General features: G+C 35.2%; 1 protein-coding gene across 1 annotated transcript in view; it reads right to left on the minus strand.

Moving 5' to 3' along the window:
- Nucleotides 1-273: 273 nt before the first annotated feature.
- The window catches only part of ATF7IP (activating transcription factor 7 interacting protein), a 77,124-nt gene continuing 60,869 nt past the window's right edge, over nt 274-16,528 (minus strand). The window contains 6 exon segments of the mRNA XM_007454633.1: nt 274-1,147; nt 2,334-2,446; nt 4,068-4,250; nt 6,434-6,589; nt 8,174-8,252; nt 16,449-16,513. Of these exon segments, the coding sequence (XP_007454695.1) occupies nt 725-1,147; nt 2,334-2,446; nt 4,068-4,250; nt 6,434-6,589; nt 8,174-8,252; nt 16,449-16,513 (1,019 nt within the window). The 3' untranslated portion in view covers nt 274-724.

The raw sequence follows: 16,528 nt of genomic DNA on the forward strand, positions 1-16,528 counted from the left end.
GTGCTACATTTGGTGAAGATAAAGGAGAAATGAGGGTGAAAGGCTGTCAGGGAAGAGTAAATAATAATGGACAAATGGCCCTGTTTACTTTTGCCATTAATCTTTAAGGCACAAAATAAATGGAAAAACCAGATTAGAAAAGGGAGGGCCCGTTGCAGATCTTTTTCATCTAACTGACAACCCAGAAGAGACAAAAGAAAAGATGAACAGATCCTTTCCTGTGTTCAAATTAACCTATTTTAAACTATTTAACCATTTTGCTTTTTATTTATTCTTTGGGTTCCATTTAGATTCAGTTTAAATCATTTATCTATGAACCTACAGATCTCTGAGAAGCAGAATCATGCCAGATACATACCTCAAATCCTTTGATCTACTTACTTCACACTGGAAGAGAGGTAAATTTGAGAATGAAAATGGGAGATTCCACTGCAATAAACATATAAATACAGAAAAGCACAAACACCCACACATATACCCCAGCCTCAAAACTAAAGCAAGGTGCACATTTACATTTCAAAACCTTGAAGCGTGAATTGTTCAGGAAAAGATTCTGCTTTATGGGCTGAGTTTATTCTGATTATAAACAAATGTAATGTATATACACATCTGTCCAAGAAATCTTGCACAGTGTGGATTTTACAATGGGTATCATGCACAAGATTAAAGCGAGACCCAAAAGTGGAACTTTTGAAGAAAGAGGAGGAGATAAAGGCCCCAAGGTTTAACTGCTCTGGGAAGAAGAGATCACATCCGTTGACTGAGGATCGCAGAAAGGTCCAAAACGTCCATAAATATCCTTGGCTCGTACTGCAAAGTAGTATTTGCTTCCAGATACAAACTGGGTGAGAGTGCATGCCATGGGCAAGGGAAGCGCCTTTACTTCTCCAATCTTCTTCCACTGGGAGGGCACAGTGGCACTGGGCTCCTCATGGTAAGCATACAGATGGTAGCTGTCGACGGCGGCACAGCTTCTGTCCACCTCGAGGACGCTCCAGGACAGCACGATGCCGTTTTGACTCTGCACCCGGGCTAACTTCAAGTGCGGCTTCTGAGGCGGAGATGTGCTGGCGGCCTCTGGGGGCAGGCGCTGCGGCTGCGGGGCTTCTGGTAAGGGCGCCGGGTGCACAGGGCGTGAGGGGGGCTCCTGGAGGAGGAAGGGGCACGCCAGTTTATAATGGCCACAAAGACGGCCGCTGCTGAAGGTAGAGCACAGCCTCCTGGAGAACATTCAGGGGCCTCACCTTACACCAAGGACCCTGGGAGACACCAGACCCCATGCCATTTCTGGCAAGTTCTGGTTGATGATTTGTAACCAGTAACGCCCCGCACAATGAGAGCTAAGGTTCCTCCCACTCTACGTTCGAGGTCTAAAATACTGAGTTTTCCTTGGGAAACAAAAGCCCTTGCTGATGGAACATCATCTTGATAAAAACTGAAATAAACATCTACTTCTAACAAAATAATTTATGATTTGATGATCTGTACTACAGATACTTATTTTAATATAACATAACATTTTTAAATAACATGTGTGGCAGTCTATCATGTAAAATTTGATTATCAACTCTACTTTCATCTTCAAACTGCTTTTCCATATAAAGAGCAGCGTATCCTAATAAGTAAGCACATTTAACGCTGAATGTATATATTTTTTTCTTGGTCAGCACGAAAAAGGTGACATTTATCCTGGACTGTGAAAGATAGAATTTAGAAATGTAGAAATAGTCACGGACCTTTCTGCCGGTAGGTAAAAGCATGAGCAAGGGCATGGGGATAGGCAGGTGAGGGGACTTATGGGCGAAAACAAGTATTAACTTTTATTTAGATATCGGGTATGTGAAGAAGAACATACACATTTGGAAAAGGTAAGTTAAGGCCAGATGACGAAAATGTATGAGGTATGACCTCGGGCTGGTTACTCAACCCCTCTGTACATTAGCTGCCCTACCTATAATAAAGGTAATAAGTAAAAACTAAAGTTAGAACATGAAAAGATACTTTTGAAAATATCCTTTTTAATACTCCAAAATGCTCTTTTTAATTTAACCATGAGTTTAAAATGGTCTATTTCACTTTGCATGCCCCAGATGTGGACTCTTTTTATATACTGTTCACCACCACAAGCAAACTCAATAATCCTCAACCATCATTCCCTACAAACACTTGCTCACAATGGTAAGGTCTATTTTCTTCAATAAACTTCTGCTGGAGACACAGAAGACCTGTCATTTCCTTTTGATATAACCAGTTTAAAGAAAAAAGTACCAACTGCAATGATATTTGACGGCTTTACAGGTGAGAATTTTGTGAAACCAAGCATCCACACTTACAGTATGCACTTGTGGTGGTCGGTGATGCACTGTGAGCTGAGGTCCTGTTGATCCCAGGGTTAATCCATTGTTTACAACGTATGTAGTTGCTTGAGGCACTCGAACTGTAACACCTATAAAAGAAAATTCAGTGACAAAATTAGAATTCTATTCCAAATTTGGTAGAACACTGAATTAAACATTTAAAGTCAGTAAAGTGATGTTTCTAAAGTTCAAAAGGAAAAATATTTCTGTTTTTCCTATAAGTCTATACTCAGCTACAGTATTATCTGAGCATGAGGATAAAGAAATTCTCACATATGCGAGCTACCAAAATAAAATCTACCTCCGCGAACGTTTCCTCAAGTAGCCACTGGAGGATATATGCTCCCCAAATGAGAGAGAAAATCAGGAAAGAGGAAAACAGGAGACTTAGTGAACAGGAGAGAAATAAATGCCGTCCCTACCAAAAGGACTATAACCGAAAATCCTAGAACGCTGAAACGCTGGAGCTGTAGACGTGCACAAGGCAAACAGGTCAGAATGGAGCAGTGTGACTCTAAACAGAGAAAACTTGAAGCTATCTTCACAAAGATTGCTGCCGCCTCCAGGACAGGCAAGTTATCCTTGCCTTGTGTTAATGAGGTTCCTCTTTCTTTCCATGCCCTGCTGATCAGCTGAGGATATTCATTTCATCCAACAGAAAACTCTTCTGACATACATCAGGGCAACAAAAGCAGAAAAATTTAGAAGCCACCCATGCCTCAACCATATTCCTGCCATATACTCAGTACCGCCATGTAGCCTGACTGAGGTGAGCCCAGTTTCCCAGAATTCATTCATGACACTGTTGACTGATTTCCCCAGAGAAAGCTCTTGTAAATTTGAGAAAGCTGAAGCCAGAATGTGAACCAAAGACTCTGCTTAGTTTATTTTCTCCTAGAAGCCATCACCTAATAATGGCATTACTGAAGTTCCTTTAAACAGCTGGATTTGCCCTTGCTATTAAATTTTGCAAAACTAAATATTTTTAGAGATACATATATAGATTGGAAAACCATACAGAAAAACAGAAAGTAAGTAAGGATGATGGTTATTTACCTCTGATAGAAAGGGAGAGGGATGCAATTAAAGGCGGGCATGTAGTAGACTTTTGGATACTGATAAAGCTCTATTTCTTAGGCTGGTGGGGAGTTCATACGTGGTTCATTTTGCCATTTTTCTTTAAATTTTAAATACATCTTTTACAGAAACTTGTTTGTATGATATATTTTACTACTAAAAAATATATATATATTTTTTCCATTTATATACACATACATATACATATGGAAATTACAAGTCACCTTTAACATTTTCCCATCTTTTATTTCTCAGCCACTTTCCATACCTTTAAGACTCTCTTATTGGAGGCTATCCTTTACCATTATCTCCGTCTGGGCTAAGTCACAATTGATCATTCCCACTTTAACTAGGCAAGGTGTCTCTTAATAGAGTACAGACCAACATCAAATAGGGTACTGTGATAGTACAGGCCATAAGTAATTAAATTGAAGACAACACCCAGAACACATATCATATCATATACAAGTCCAATTTTTCTGGTTAACTCTCCTAAGGGAATAAAAATGAATTAATAATAGTTTTAATATGATAGCACTTTTTGCTAAATCTAATGTCAATATAAGCTACTCCAGCTAAGTGCTAAAGAACTACATGTAACTTGGAGCCATATACAGGAAAAGAGTCTCTTACTATTTTGGGGATTGACCTGCCGAACAGCAGGAGCCTGCATAACAGTTCCTCGCAGGGAAGCCTGAGCTGGTGGTGCGGGGAGAGCTGTATAAACCACTTGATGGTTTGCAGGAGCTCTTGGTACAGGGAGCCTCGTGGTCACCTGAGTTACTGGACGATGCGTTACATTCACGGTGGTTGGAGCTAATGAAAAGCAGAAAAATATATTAAAAATGCAGTAAATTCTATGCTAAGTAAACAGTATTAAATGATAATTAACTTTATACAAAATCTGATTTACTGTAATAAAGAGAAATAGAGACAAGCGTCTCCTTTTGTAATCGTGAAAGGTAAGAATGATAGGGCCAATCAAAATTAATCTTAGTGCAATCCAAGCTTCAGAAGAAAAGAGCACCTCAACCAGGTCCAATGCCCTTCCTACTCTAGTTTAACTAGATTAAATAAGCAAGTGAAGATGAAGAAAGGGTTTAGACCTTGAGAGTATAATCTTATAGGAGTGATTTAAAAGAGTAAATTTTCCCTTCCTCAGTGTTAATTATTCTTAGCAGAGTGGAACTTTCGGCCCTCCAGGCCTTCTACCGATGGGTATAAATCCAAGAGAGTAACTCTGTGTTCCCACAGTTCAAAAAAACTGGCTATTATAATTGACATTTTCTTCAGATGAGCCAAACCATTTCTTACTCAAAACAATAAAACACCCATTAAAATACAGGCTTCTTCCTTCTCTACTATGGCATTCCTCCTAATTTATGTTCCAGAGAGCATTAATGCCTTGAGTGATACTAACACATATTTATCAAAATATGAGTCCTAAATGTTCACTGACAGCATGGAAGCACAGTAATGATTTCAGGAGTTAACAGTTTCTTGTTAATAACTCTCTGAATTAGAATTACATTTTACAAATGACCACATATGAACTATATAATAAAAACCAGTAATAAATATACATTCATATGGAAAAATGGGCTCTATAATAAAATTAATTTGGAGGTGAACACTGGACATAATAAAGAGACTGCTTAGTCTTTACATATCCTAACTTTCAATGTGAGTCTTTCGAAAGAGGAGAAAAGTAAAGTATACAAGGAGGAATACTTATCTCTTCATTTCCTTATTCCCCATTTTACTATCTATATTGTTCATGGGTTTGCATAATGACATTTCCTTCTAAATTATCTAAATTAGGTGACTGTCATTTTAATTTATTTCACTGGATCAAATTCCATGTGAGCTCAATGTATACCTTAATGAGAAGAGTGCTTATACAAGCATTTTGCAGATAAATCTCTTAAGCAATAGGCTATTTTTTGAAGAAGACAACCTGTCTTGATTGGCTTCCAAACAGATTAGGAGATACAGGCGACATCTTGAAAATGTCTGATTTATAGTTTCTTGAGAGGTAGCAGGTAAAATATTAGTGGTTCTGACAGCAGTGTTAGGCCAGTTAAAACTATTTCTAGTTAAGAATCACTTAAAAATTCTTGTTTGATCAGTCAATTATAACTTCTTGGTTATAATCAGAATGAATCATTACACTCATCCCTTCCAGAGAAACTATATTCATTTCTGCTGTTTACAGTGGCAAATAACAAAGACATATATAATTGAACTCTTCTTTATAACTATTCTGTATCAGTGCTGCTACTTAAGACTGTCCACGAAATTAAGTCATACTGCATTCAAAAACATACAATTGCCTTCAAAATAACAATGAGGACTATTCTTAATTTTCTAATCTTTTTTTAAAATAGTTTATAGTCTTTATAACTTATTACTAACATAATTAGGGTTAAAATCCAGTTCATCTCAAGGGAATGAGAAGACAAGCCACAGACTGGGACAAAATATCTGCAAAAGACATATTTGATAAAGGACTATTATCCAAAACATACAAAGAACTCCTAAAAATCAACAATAAGAAAATGAACAACACGATTAAAAAGTGGACAAAGAATCTGAACAGACACCTCACTAAAGAAGATAATAGATGGCAAACAAGCACACGAAAAGATACTCAACATAACATGTCATTAGGAAGATGCAAATAAAATAACAATGAGATTCCACTACACGTATTAGAATGGTGAAAATCTAAAACACTGACAACACCAAATGCTGGATGTGGAGCAACAGTTCCTCACACTCACTGCTGGCAGAAATGCGAAATGGTACAGCCACTCTGGAAAACACTTTGGCAGCGTCTCACAAAGCCAAACATATTCTTCCCGTATGATCCAGCAATCACACTCATTGGTATTTACCTAAATGCGCTAATTTTCTGTCTCATCTTTCCACTCAATTTCATAGTCATATTTCACTGCAGGCAAAACTAAAGTTTCAGCTTAGTGATTCAGCACATTTACCTGTAGGTAGTAAGTGTATGGTTGTCTGAGATGGTCCACTTGTTGGCACCCCAGATGGCTGAAGAGGCGGTGCTGGCTGGATGGGTTGCAGTGGTCGAGATATAGGCTGAGAAGAGCTCATGGTTGACACAGGAGTGTGATTTATCTTTTTAGGGTCTGTTAATTAAAAGTGAGACAATATGATTATTGATAGAAAAAAATTAGAAATACAAGTTTATCCTTGCCATTCAGTCACATTTACCCCTAAGAGAACAATTTCTTTGTATTTTAATTAAGTGTACTTTTGCCAATTTGAAAACCAAGTCAGGACCTTAAACAATTCACTGTTGGCTCTATCACAGATTCTAATTCACATTTAAAGAAAACACAGTTTTACTTTTTTTTTTTTTTTTAATGAAAGAATCCTACCTCTAACTCAATACAACAAATTTAAGGCTTTAGCAACTGCTACTTTAATACTTGAGTGTTGATGAAGAACAATGCACTTTAGATGGGAGAATTTAAGTAACACTCAGTGGTGGGGCAATGGAAAGAGACTCCAAGAGGCAGGGGTGATAGAAAGGGAACTGACAAGAGCACTGATAACAAACTTTGCTTACTTTACTTTTCTATCTAGAACCAGCCTTACCTGTGTGTTCTCAAAAATAACCTGTATTTATTTTTGTGCTCTAGGAAATTCCTTCCATTAAGATTTCTCTATTAAAAAAAATAGTAAAAGCAATACAGAAAATCTGAAACTTTTAAACAATAATCAGACGGGCATGAATTCAACCCTGACAAATAATGGCACAAATCTTCCAATTTTACATCAGTTTTATACAAAAAAAAAAAAAATTGACTTTAATGTCACATAATGAACTGTATAGCTACTTAATTTTGTCTTCCTAAAACCAACTTAACTATCTTATTCCCTAAAACGTAATTTTTTAAAATCTTTAGTTTTAAAAAAATGTAATGTCTTTAAGGTAAAATAATTAGCACCTGATCCTATTAGATTTTCCACATGTATTATATAATTATCACCACAAAGTTTTACAAATATGTCTGTGAACAGTTATTCTCAAATAAGTTTGAGAAATACTTTATAGCTTGAATCATTCTTGGAGATTTACACTGTAAATTAGCATAGCAAAGACTCGGAGAAATCTGTATTAAGGAAAACATCCATATAATTTTAACTCAGCATTTTCCAAGCATATTTAACCAAGAACTTTTATTCACAGAACACCTATTAACACTGTGGAAGAATAACTGGGAATATTGGTTAATATCTAACCAATATAATTTCTAAATATTATAACTCAGAATAATATTGAGAATTCTGGGTGTGCATGGTTTTTAACATTACTTTTCTTTAACATCTACATTAAAACACACACACACACATGGAAAAAACATTTAATTTAAAGTCAAAAGACTTGGGTTTAATTTGCACTCTGAATCTATCCTCAACTCTAAAATGAGCAGTATAGGGTTACTGTAAGGATCAAGTGAAATAACAGATATAAAAGGAGAGGTGTTCCATAAGTCAAATATTCTCCTAGTTGCTCTGTTTTCCTTTATGCCTTGTTCATATACATTCAAGATTTGATTTCTATTTTTTAATTCTAATCTTAAAAACCCTCTTTCTAAAAAGGACACAAATAATGGGGTAGAGATCTGTATTCACTGAATATAATGGATTAAGAGAGAAAAATGGTATCAAAGCATTCCTTAGTATGATTACTTATATTTAAGTACCTTGTGAAGCTCCACTCTCTTCATCATCCATTGTCAGATCAATGACCCCACCTGAATCGTTGCCTATGGCTTTTCCACTCTGAAAAAAACAAAACATCTGTATTTTGCAAAGGAAACTCTGGCAGACATAAGGAAAATAAAATAATACTGAGGGGAAACAAGGATAATGCATAGCCTGGTTCAATTTGGACACCTAAATGGCTTTACCTGAAGAAAGAGTGTTTGTCAGATAAGTGACCCAAGGATATTCATGAGCTAAATATCTGCCACATAAAAAATAACTTTGAAATCCTTTCACAATAAATTCTTTTTTTAAAAAATTACACTGTCAATTGCATAGAGCTATTAAAGTGACGATCAGGTGTGTTAAGTGATTAAATGTAAACAATTCATTTTCTTTATTCTTAATTTTTTCTTTTTTTTTTTTAACTTTTTCTCTTTTTTTTTTTTGATGTGGACCATTTTTAAAGTCTTTGCTGAGTCTGTTACAATATTGCCTCTGTTTTACGCCTTGGTTTTTGGCCCCGAGGCATGTGGGATCCCATTTCCCCGACGAGGGATTGAACCCACACCCCCTGCATTTGAAGGCGAAGTCTCAACCACTGGACTGTCAGGGAAGCCCATACAATCCATTTTCTAACATTTAAATGTTGACCAATCCTACACTAAATTATCAACGTTAATTCACAAAAACACCAAAGGCAACTTTAAAGCCAGAATTAGGTTACATAAAATAATATATTTTTTCCCCTGAAGAATGCTGTCATATGATAGGATATGATGTGCTATAATCAACTGCCATCTAATTTGACTGAAGTCCACCCACTGTCCAAAATCATTAGAAATGTAATTTTAAAAAATTTTAACTATATAATAGCAACAAAAAAGGAAAGCAGTACAAAACAGACCTAAAGAGCCAAGATCTTCAAGTCAAAAAGACTGAGTGCATCTTTTAGTTCCAACACGTACAAGCTATGTGAATTTATGTTAAAAGCACATTTCCTCAATTTCTAAAATTTGGATATGAAGTCTACTATAAGGATTAATGCAAATATGCATACAAAGAGCTTAACAACAGGCATGATACATGGTAACTGCTTAATAAATGCTAATCATAATTACTTTATGATATATTATATCAACTCCAAATGATTAAGGCTTTCATCTATAAAACTCCAATTTTGCAAAATTAAAGAAAATAATTCTTTGATGTTAGATATTCAGGCCAAATCCAAACACAATGATGTAATTCTAAATCTTACACTTATAAACCTTTCTTTGATAATGACTTCATAGAAAATGACTTGTTTACAAACATCACAAATCTGAAAAATCCAAAATGAAAAGTTCTTAACAAACCCTTGAAGAATATAACAGAATCCACTTGCTACAACAGATCTATATGGTCCACTTTTCAAAATAAGGTCCACTTTTAAAATTAAGTTTTAAATTCATCAAAAATTACTAAACAAACATGCAAACACCAGTAAAGTAGAACCCAACTAAAGACAAAAAGATAGTCAATAAAAATAACTCCAAGTGGAGCCAGATGTTGAATTCAGCAGACTTCAAAGCAGCTGTTAAAAATATGCTCAAAGAATTACTAGAACAAATAATCCTAAAGTTTATATGGAATCACAAAAAACCCAGAATTGCCAAAGCAATCCTGAGGGAAAAAAACAAAGCTGGAGGCCTAACACTCCCAACTTCAGACAATAAACAAAGCACAGTAATCAAAACAGCATAGTATTGGCATTAAAAACAGACATATGGATCAATGGGTCAGAATAGAGAGCCCAGAAATAAACCCACACGCCTACAATCAATTAATCTTTGCCAAAGGAGGCAAGAATGATACAATGGAGAAAAGACAGTCTCTTCAGTAAGTGATGTTGGGAAAGCTGGACAGCCACATGTAAATCAATGAAGACAGAACACTCCCTCACACCATACACAAAAATAAACTAAAAATAGCTTAAAGACTTAAATATAAGACATGATACCATAAAACTCCTAGACAAGAACACGGGCAAAACATTCTCTGACATAAATCATAGCAATGTTTTCTTAGGTCAGTCTCCCAAGGCAACAGAAATAAAAGCAAAAATAAACAAACAGGATCTAAAGAAACTCATAAGCTTTCGCACAGCAAAGGAAACCATAAACAAAACGAAAAGACAACCTTTGGACTGGGAGAAAATATCTGCAAACGATTTGACTGACAAGGGCTTAATTTCCAAAATATACAAACAGCTTATACAACTCAATAACTAAAAATCCAACAACCCAATCAAATGATGGGTAGAAGACTTAAATAGACATTTCTCCAAAGAAGACATACAGATGGCCAACAGGCACATGAAAAGATGCTCAACATCATTAATTACCAGAGAAATGCAAATCAAACCTACAATGAGGTATCACCTCAAACTGGTAAGAATGGCCATCATTGAAAAGTCTACAAACAGTAAATGCTGGAGAGGGTATGGAGTAAAGGGAATTCTCCTACACTGTTGGTGGGAATGTAAATTGGTTCAACTGCTATGGAGAGAAATAAAGAGGCTCCTTAAAAAACTGAAAACAGAGTTACCACATGATCTGGCCATCCCATTCCTGGGCATATATCTGGAGAAAACTCTAATTCAAAAAGATACATGCACCCCAATGTTCACAGCAGCACTATTTACAATAGCCAAGACATGGAAGCAACCTAAATGTCCAATGACAGATAAATGGATAAAGAAGATGTGGGATATATATATACACACACATACACACACACTCATATATACATATACATACATACATACATATAATGGAATACTGCTCAGCCATAAAAAAGAATGAAATATTGCCATTTACAGCAACTTGGATGGACCTAGAGATTATTGTACTATGGGAAGTAAGTCAGACAGAAAGACAAATATATGATAACACTTACACGTGGAATCTAAAATATGATACAAATTGACTTATTTCTGGAACAGAAACAGACTCACAGACATAGAAAACAAACTTATGGTTACCAAAGGGGAAAAGGGGGGGAGGGATAAATTAGGAGTTTGGGATTAGCAGATACAAACTACTATATATAAAACAGATAAACAACAAGGTCCTACTGTATAGCACAGGGAACTATATTCAATATCTTGCAATAACCTATAATGAAAAAGAATATATACATATGTATAACTGAATCACTTTGCTATACACCAGAATCTAACACAACATTGTAAATCAACTATACTTCCATTTTTAAAAAATGAAAAAAATCTATGTCAAAGAATTAAAGGAAAATACGATATTAACAGATGTGCAAGTAAGAAATCTCAAAAGTAGAAAATGAGAAAAACAGGAAGAGAAAAATTAAGATAGAATATTAAAAAATCAACACAAAATAAAAGTAGGAAAAAAGTACTCAGAAATAAAAAAATAGATGACATATTTTTTAAATTACAGAACAGCAGACCTAAATTCAACCATATCAATGACTATACTATCAGAATTAGGGATTGTCAGATGAAATAATATATCAAGAAATCAAGAAATAACTAGTTTTCTTCTCCTAGATACTCACTTTAAATATAAATACACAAACACACTAAAAAAAGCAAGCATAAAAAAACTGTTGTAATCACATTAATGTTAGACAACATATAAAGAGGTAAACCTTATAATGATAAAACAGTCAATTTGTCTATTTTATTGTTTTCACTCATGTTTTGATGCTCTATTATAAGGTGCATATTTTTCTATAATGTATAATCTAATAGGAAGACAAGATCTATAATCAATGATCTAATCTACATTATATTTTTATTTACCATAACCTGACTGATAAAATTCATCTATTATCACATACTACAGGTAGTTTCCTGGTTATATTTTCTCCTTGAGAAATAAAATTGAATTATTTCAATAACTATTAACAGCAATTATAAGACAGTCATGATAGCTGGCACAATTCCCATCAGGCTCTGTGCTAAGTGTTTTATCAATACATTCATTAACAAATTTAATCTTTACAATAATCCTGAGGTTGAGACCAGCATTAGCCATATTTTATAAGTAAGAAATCAAGGTGTTAGATAACTTATTCAAGGCTTACACATTATTAAGTGACAGGAGGCACTGTCTGACTCTAGAACTTATTATTTCTATGCCACTAGGTGCAAATTTATATATCTTCACATTTTTTCTGCCATCAATTCTAAGAAAACATGTAATCAGAGACATTACATGCCTATATCTGCATTTACACACATTACAGAATTACTCAATTTGAAACTATTAAAAAACATCTTAGTTGTATCAAATAGGCTTTAATACTAAGAATCTATTTTATTAAAAAGTTACTTAATCATGTGTCCTTCCCCCAAATGAGACCACTCTCATTAAGTGAACACTAAGAAAATTTCAAGAAAGCAAAGATACTGGCTTTGTAGGTTTTTTGGGGTTTTTATTACTGAAACAAATAACAAGAACATATTTGAAAGGCAATAACTAGAACATATTTGAAAGGCTAGAGTAGGGCACTTCAACAATTGCAAGGGAAGTTATTACTACAGAAGACCTGGTTGTTCACTCCACACACATCTCTCCAAGGGGACTTGGGAACTACAGTCAGGCTTGGTTGGCTACCAGGAATGTGACCCTTAGAAAGTTTACATTAATAAATGATAATTTTCTTATGTACACCTTAAACAGTGTCATACTGGCTTATCAGGATTGATTTGCACAGACATCAAGTCTGATGATGCACACCTGGTTTCATTGTTGGGGTCCTGAGTTTTGACTGCCATGGCTGGTTACAAAGAAAGAGGCAGCTGTATAGTCAGCTCAGACCCTGATACTCAGTCAGTCTTCTCTGGGCAAAGACTATTGGCACATGTCCCTGCAGTTAATAACCAGAGAGATACCACATCCTGTGCAGTGCTGGATAGGAGAGAATATGGAAGCCTCAGCCTGACCGCACTTAATCCCACTTGATGCATATTTTTTTCCTGCTGTTTTTGCTCTCTACCTTTTGCTGTGATAAACCATAACCATGAGTATAACCTGTCACAGGTCTTATAAGTCCTTATAGCAAATCAACAAAATTGAGGCTGATCTTGAGTCCCTCAAAAAAGTAATATAAAACTACAGATGCGGCAGAAAAAGATTTCTATACTGTTTTACAACATACGATGATACTTCGAATAAATAATGTTTTTCACGATATGAAATATATTAGTAATGTACTGTATGAAATGAGATCTATGAATAAAATATGTAGTAATAACTCATTATATGGAATATGTTAATAAATACTTATTTGGAGGACATTAGAGAAATCTTCATTCAAGGACTACAAAGAGAATATTTTACACATTTAATTATTTTCAAATTAGCTATGTCTGAACAACGATCATTTCCATACAAGCCATCCAGATTCCTTCTAATTTATAATAGCCTTAAAGTGTTCAGAAGTACAACTAAGTGAGATTTGGCAGAGAAAAAAGAGGTTGGCAGAGTATACTTAGGAAGTTAACAGTCTAAAGAATCACAAGCTACCTGTTTCATACCAGATTCTACTTGCTACTAAGCAACATACAGGGGAAAAACCTAATGATAATTTCTTAATATATCTTCAAAAAACAATAGTGTTGGGGCTTCCTTGGTGGCGCAGTGGTTGGGAGTCCGCCTGCCAATGCAGGGGACGTGGGTTCGAGCCCTGGTCCCAGAGGATCCCATGTGCCATGGAGCAGCTGAGCCCGTGCACCACAACTACTGAGACCGCGTGCCACGACTACTGAGGCCTACACGCCTAGGGCCCGTGCTCCGCAACGGGAGAGGCCACGGCAATGAGAAGCCCATGCAAGAGCAAGTAGCCCCTGCTCGCCGCAACTAGAGAAGGCCTGCGCGCAGCAACGAAGACCCAACGCAGCCAAAAATAAATAAACAAAATGAATAGATTTATTTTAAAAAAAACAATAGTGTTACCTTAATCAAGGTATTCAGCACAACAACAAAAATTTTATTTGTAACCCAAAAGAGCCAGTAAAGCATCAATTCATAAATGGCAGCACATATATATTTCTAAAATGGTTTCTTACCATATAATAAAGCTTGCATATTATATTTATTATTTAAATACATAACTGGTACTCATTCAAAGCTGAAAATCTTGCTTTTCTTGACCAGGCATGACTTTGGCAGGTTAGCTCCCTAGTCATGCTACTTGTATGGGTTTTTCATACAATGGTATTGAATTACTCTTCCTGTAAGCCAAATAAAATAACCACTGGGAACTTAATATTTGGTTGCACTGTCTCTTTGCTACCTGATGCAGTCACTTACTATTTCAGGCATCTTTTGCATCGACTGGTTCATCAAAATGTAAGTTATACAATACAATGTAAAGTAAAACATTTTAGATTCTAAAACCTGTGAACTGGGGAGTAACACATGATGTTTTAGAATTTCTAGAACATAATAAGCAGCTGGGTGTTACTGGATTTTATATTATTTTGTTTTGTTGTTTTTCTTTAATTTAAAAAGGATATTTTTAAGTAAAGAATTTTAAAAGTATAGCAAACTTTTATATCAATTTTAATTTCACCTAGATATTTACAATATTACATACACTATTTCAGCAATCCAGTATAACTTTTTGCAATGATGAAAATGTTCTATATCTTTGTTTTCCAATATGGTAGTTACTACCTATATTTGGCTATTGAGCCTTGAAATGGGGCTGCTGTGATATAGGAAGTAAATTTTTTATTTAAGGCTAAATTAAATTAAATTTTAATTTAAATGGCCAACATGTGATTAGTGGCTACCACATTAGACAGTACAACTTTAGAAGACTCATCATTTTTTTTTTTTTTTGCCATACGTGGGCCTCTCCTTGTTGTGGCCTCTCCCGTTGCGGAGCACAAGCTCCAGACGCGCAGGCTCAGCGGCCATGGCTCACGGGCCCAGCCGCTCTGCGGCATGTTGTATCCTCCCAGACTGGGGCACGAATCTGTGTCCCCTGCATCGGCAGGCGGACTCTCAACCACTGCACCACCAGGGAAACCCAAGAATCATCATTTTTAACAAGATAAAAACACAGCCATTACAATGTCCATTTTCGTGTCTTGAAACATTACCTAGTATGTCCAGACAAACAAGAAAAAAAATTACTGAGGGAAATAAAGTTGCTTGTAATTTCTTTGTTTAGTTTTAGGTTTACTTTATAAAGTAAGGCTAGACTTCCTATAAATGTTACATAAAAGTCACTGAATATATCAACATTTCCTATACCATGTGTCTTCCAGAAAGTACTCTATATACTTTTAATTAAAAACATAGCTACTACAAGACATCCTCAGAAGCAATAAAAACTAGGATCTTTAATATCATATAAAAAGACTGCTAAAATTTGTAAGAAATAAAATATTTCTAATAGCTTTCTATAAAGCATGGTGTACACCTATCTTTGGTTAAAAATCCATCATTTTAAAGGAAAACAGTCAAAATTAAAGATCATTATGCCCTTGTTTTAAAATTCATGTAATTTATTCATGCCTGACTTATTCAAGATTTTTTATTTTTCTCGGAAAAATATATGCATTTCTTGATATGATTAAGAGGAAGGGAAGAAAATAAAATTAGACTGTCAACAACCTAGTGACTTCCCTATAAATCTATTACACCTAAAGCAGTATAGTAAAAGAAGTATGACGAACATTGTTAATTTAATACAGGAAAAATGTAGTTACTCCATTCCTGAGTGATTTAAATTTAACATGAAAAAGTACCAGGACTGGCAAAGTGCTAATAAGCTATCAGAAAGACCAAGATTTTCTTTCCATAAAAGCTATGTCTGATCAGCTTTGAAGAAACTAAAATGATGTCTCTGTGTGTGTTGGCAATGGCAGGACAGAGGACTGGGTGGGGGGACCCCCACGGGGGAGACAAACCAGTGAGACCTTCTTAAAAAGATGGGCCAGGAAGAAATTACACATGGAGACTTAAAACTTCACAATATATGAAGAAAAACAACTAGACTGCCAATTATATATAATCCAAGCAGTTAAAGTAATAAACATACTATTTCTAAGAGATCTACTAAGCAAAAAACCTCAATTCTTGTCAAACAACACAGAGACGCTGTTTGAAAATTTTTGGACAGTTGTAAAAAGCAGACTTAGAGTAATTTTCATTTTACCAAAGAATATTGATAGAAATTCATTCTCTTATGGACTGTAATTAGAATTTTACTTTGAAACAGTAGGAAAAATCTTACCTGTGATGTGCTATCAGCTGCTTTCTTATTAACAGAAGCATCTATTGTTTTGTTTGTCTGGTTTTCTGAGGAGTCAAAAA

This window comes from Lipotes vexillifer, unplaced genomic scaffold (genome assembly GCF_000442215.2).
Source record: "Lipotes vexillifer unplaced genomic scaffold, Lipotes_vexillifer_v1.1 scaffold911, whole genome shotgun sequence".
NCBI lineage: Eukaryota > Metazoa > Chordata > Mammalia > Artiodactyla > Lipotidae > Lipotes > Lipotes vexillifer.